Genomic DNA, 3013 nt, shown 5'->3' with positions numbered 1-3013 from the left:
ATCACCTATTGTTCCACATATTTTATATATATATATATATATATATATATATTATAAAGTGTGCCTTATTTCTTTTCACTTAAGAAATTGTCAAATCAATACAGAAATATGAAACAAAATATAGTAATATTGAGTATGATTTTAACAAATCCATTTCCTGTATTCATGACGTTCTTCATATATTAAATAATAATATTCGGAAATGCTAAAACAAAAGTTAAAAGCTACTCTGATAGTATAAATTTTTTTTTTGATATCACTATTATAGTTTAATTTCCACATATACTATAGCAGCAGGTATAATTATTATTAATGCTTATTGTATAAATTTTTTACAATTTGTCACGACCATATTAAGTCCATAACACGTAAATTGTCCACTTGGACTATATTATTACCGACCCCAAAAGCACACGTATCATTTTAACTTCTTTTACGTCTTATAAAGATTTTTACTTTCTTTTCATTCTAATATGAGATTCACTTAAAATATTGAGTGCACCCCTTCATCAAGCACTTGCTAACCAAGATTAAAACTAACAATCCTTCTAATAATTTTGACTCGTATCATCGGCTCACCCTCCGGTCAGTGGCGGAGCTAGAATTTTCAATAACCATATATAAATAATATAATTTTCCGTTGAAGGGGATTTGGATGAACCCCTAATTACTATAAGGTAGCTCCGCCACTGCCTTACAGTATAATCACCCTATAAATAATCTAAATAATATGAGTTTTTTATATATATATACAGTCAAAATATAACTTTAAAAAAATTTAACAAAAAAAATTAACAAAAAATAAAATAAGAAGAAAGATAGTCAGGTGCACTAAGCGCGCTTCCCTTATAGTGTGTGAGGTCCAAAAGAAGGTTGGACCCTAAGGGTATAATGCAGAGTCTAATGTACACAATTTTATCCTACATTTTTATAAGAGACTGTTTTCACAATTCGAATCTATAATTTCCTGACAATCACATGACAACAATTTTACCAGCTACACTGATACATCACACAATGAGTACCAAAGGTGGTCCTCTAATGAGTACACTCCAAGTTAAAGCTAAGTCTCTCTCTCTCTCTCTATTATAGTCATTGAGAAAGACGTCTACTTCATCTTTGTAGCACACGTATAGTAATTACAAATATTTGGAGAAAGAAAACATTAAACATAAGTCTATCTATGTTTTTGTAGTGTAGTGAAAACATTAATTGTATTTTAATTAAACTATTATTATTCATATAGAGAAGCCACCACATATTATATATAAATATAGATGAAGATTATTGTGCAACTTATAATTTAAGGACATATAGGGATGGGACATCACTGCTGCAGCAAACAGAAAGTGAAAAGAGGTCTATGGTCTCCAGAAGAAGATGAAAAACTCATGAGACATATCACCACACAAGGCCATGGCTGTTGGAGTTCTGTTCCTAAACTAGCAGGTTTCATATACACATAATACATATTTTTGTTGATTTTTCATATTTTTCTTTAATGGAGGGCTTCTTGTTTTATGGTTCACGTTTTGTGTTGAATTGTGCGATTGTCTTATCTCAAAAAATCAAACTTGTTATACCATGCATAGCTAGAGAGAGAACGTATGTACACATTTTTATTTACTTGATTATATATACAATACTCTTCTCGTTGTGCGGTTTGATTAATTTTTCATGAGCCAAGCACCATAATTTTCTAGTAATTGTAGTGACAAAATCACTTGAAATGTGAGTGTCAATCATTCGATCAACATACTCAAAGAGTGTTTTTTGAGAAAGAGGGAATGCATTTACAGCCTCTCTCTCATATTTCGCTGAAAGGCTTCCGACCTATAAAGGACATCGTTAGACCTTTATTATTATTATAATGTCTGACGGTGAGAGTTGAATTGATCAACTATCTTTATAATCCGATCTGATACATACTATTTCATTTAAGTTAAACATATGTACGACGATGTTCTTATTCACTTAATTATATTTTCGAACAATTTACAGGGCTACAAAGGTGTGGAAAAAGTTGTAGATTGAGATGGATAAATTACTTGAGGCCAGATTTAAGAAGAGGTTCATTTACTGAACAAGAAGAAAGAACAATCATTGATGTTCATAGAATATTGGGAAATAGATGGGCACAAATAGCGAAACATTTACCAGGTAGGACAGACAATGAAGTAAAGAATTTTTGGAATTCTTGCATTAAGAAAAAACTCATTGCTCAAGGATTAGATCCAAATACTCACAATCTCCTCAAGAACAAATCCAACAATTCAACCAAAAAATCCAACAATTACACTTATCATAATCAAGATTCCACCTCAATTTTCACTATTGATACTTCAACAAATAAAGAGATAATTTCAATGGATTTGAAATCAACTCTTTTCCCTTATTGTGATAATATTACATACAATTACACTCCTATTGTTCCTAACATTGAATACCAAAACCCTACTTTCGCGTGGAGCGAGCAGAGAAATCATAATACAGTAACTACTACGCTTCAGTCTCAAACAAGTGATAAGAGAAATCTTGTTACTACTCGAGATTCTACGTTGGATTTCACGAGTTGTTCTTTAATAGAAAGCGCGGCGAATATTAATGTGTCATCTTATATAAATGAGAATAGCATGTGGAATGGAACTGGACTTGAACCAACAACCTTAAATCCTATCAATGGACAAGAAGATCAAGAAATGCAAGTAGTACAATTACAAGGTGATCAACAATTGCCAATTATTCAGACTAAGTTTTGTGATGATCAAGAGGATGTCTACAAGGTGGTTAATGATCATGATCAAACGGTGGAAAAAACGTTCAACGACAACTCTAACTTCGATTTTGAGTTTATGGATTCTGCATTCGTGCCTTGTGGATTATACACCAATGTTAATTCTATGGATCAACTTTCATGGGATTGTTAAGAAGTTGTTATTTTAACAAATTTTTTAGTTTCCTAGTATATCTTTCTTGCATGTTTATTTTGTATTACACTTTTTTTTCTTGGGGG

General features: G+C 31.5%; 1 protein-coding gene across 1 annotated transcript; it reads left to right on the top strand.

Moving 5' to 3' along the window:
• The first annotated feature begins 1318 nt into the window (after positions 1-1318).
• LOC102599075 (myb-related protein 315-like) lies at positions 1319-2999 on the top strand. The gene is made up of 2 exons (XM_006352554.2): positions 1319-1449; positions 2002-2999. The coding sequence occupies exons 1-2, from the start codon at positions 1320-1322 to the stop codon at positions 2925-2927; spliced, it is 1056 nt and encodes a 351-aa protein (XP_006352616.1). The 5' UTR covers position 1319; the 3' UTR covers positions 2928-2999.
• The last annotated feature ends 14 nt before the right edge of the window (positions 3000-3013 follow it).

Source organism: Solanum tuberosum, unplaced genomic scaffold (assembly GCF_000226075.1).
Source record: "Solanum tuberosum cultivar DM 1-3 516 R44 unplaced genomic scaffold, SolTub_3.0 scf00149, whole genome shotgun sequence".
Taxonomy (NCBI): domain Eukaryota; kingdom Viridiplantae; phylum Streptophyta; class Magnoliopsida; order Solanales; family Solanaceae; genus Solanum; species Solanum tuberosum.
This window is presented reverse-complemented; position numbering and strand designations above follow the sequence as displayed.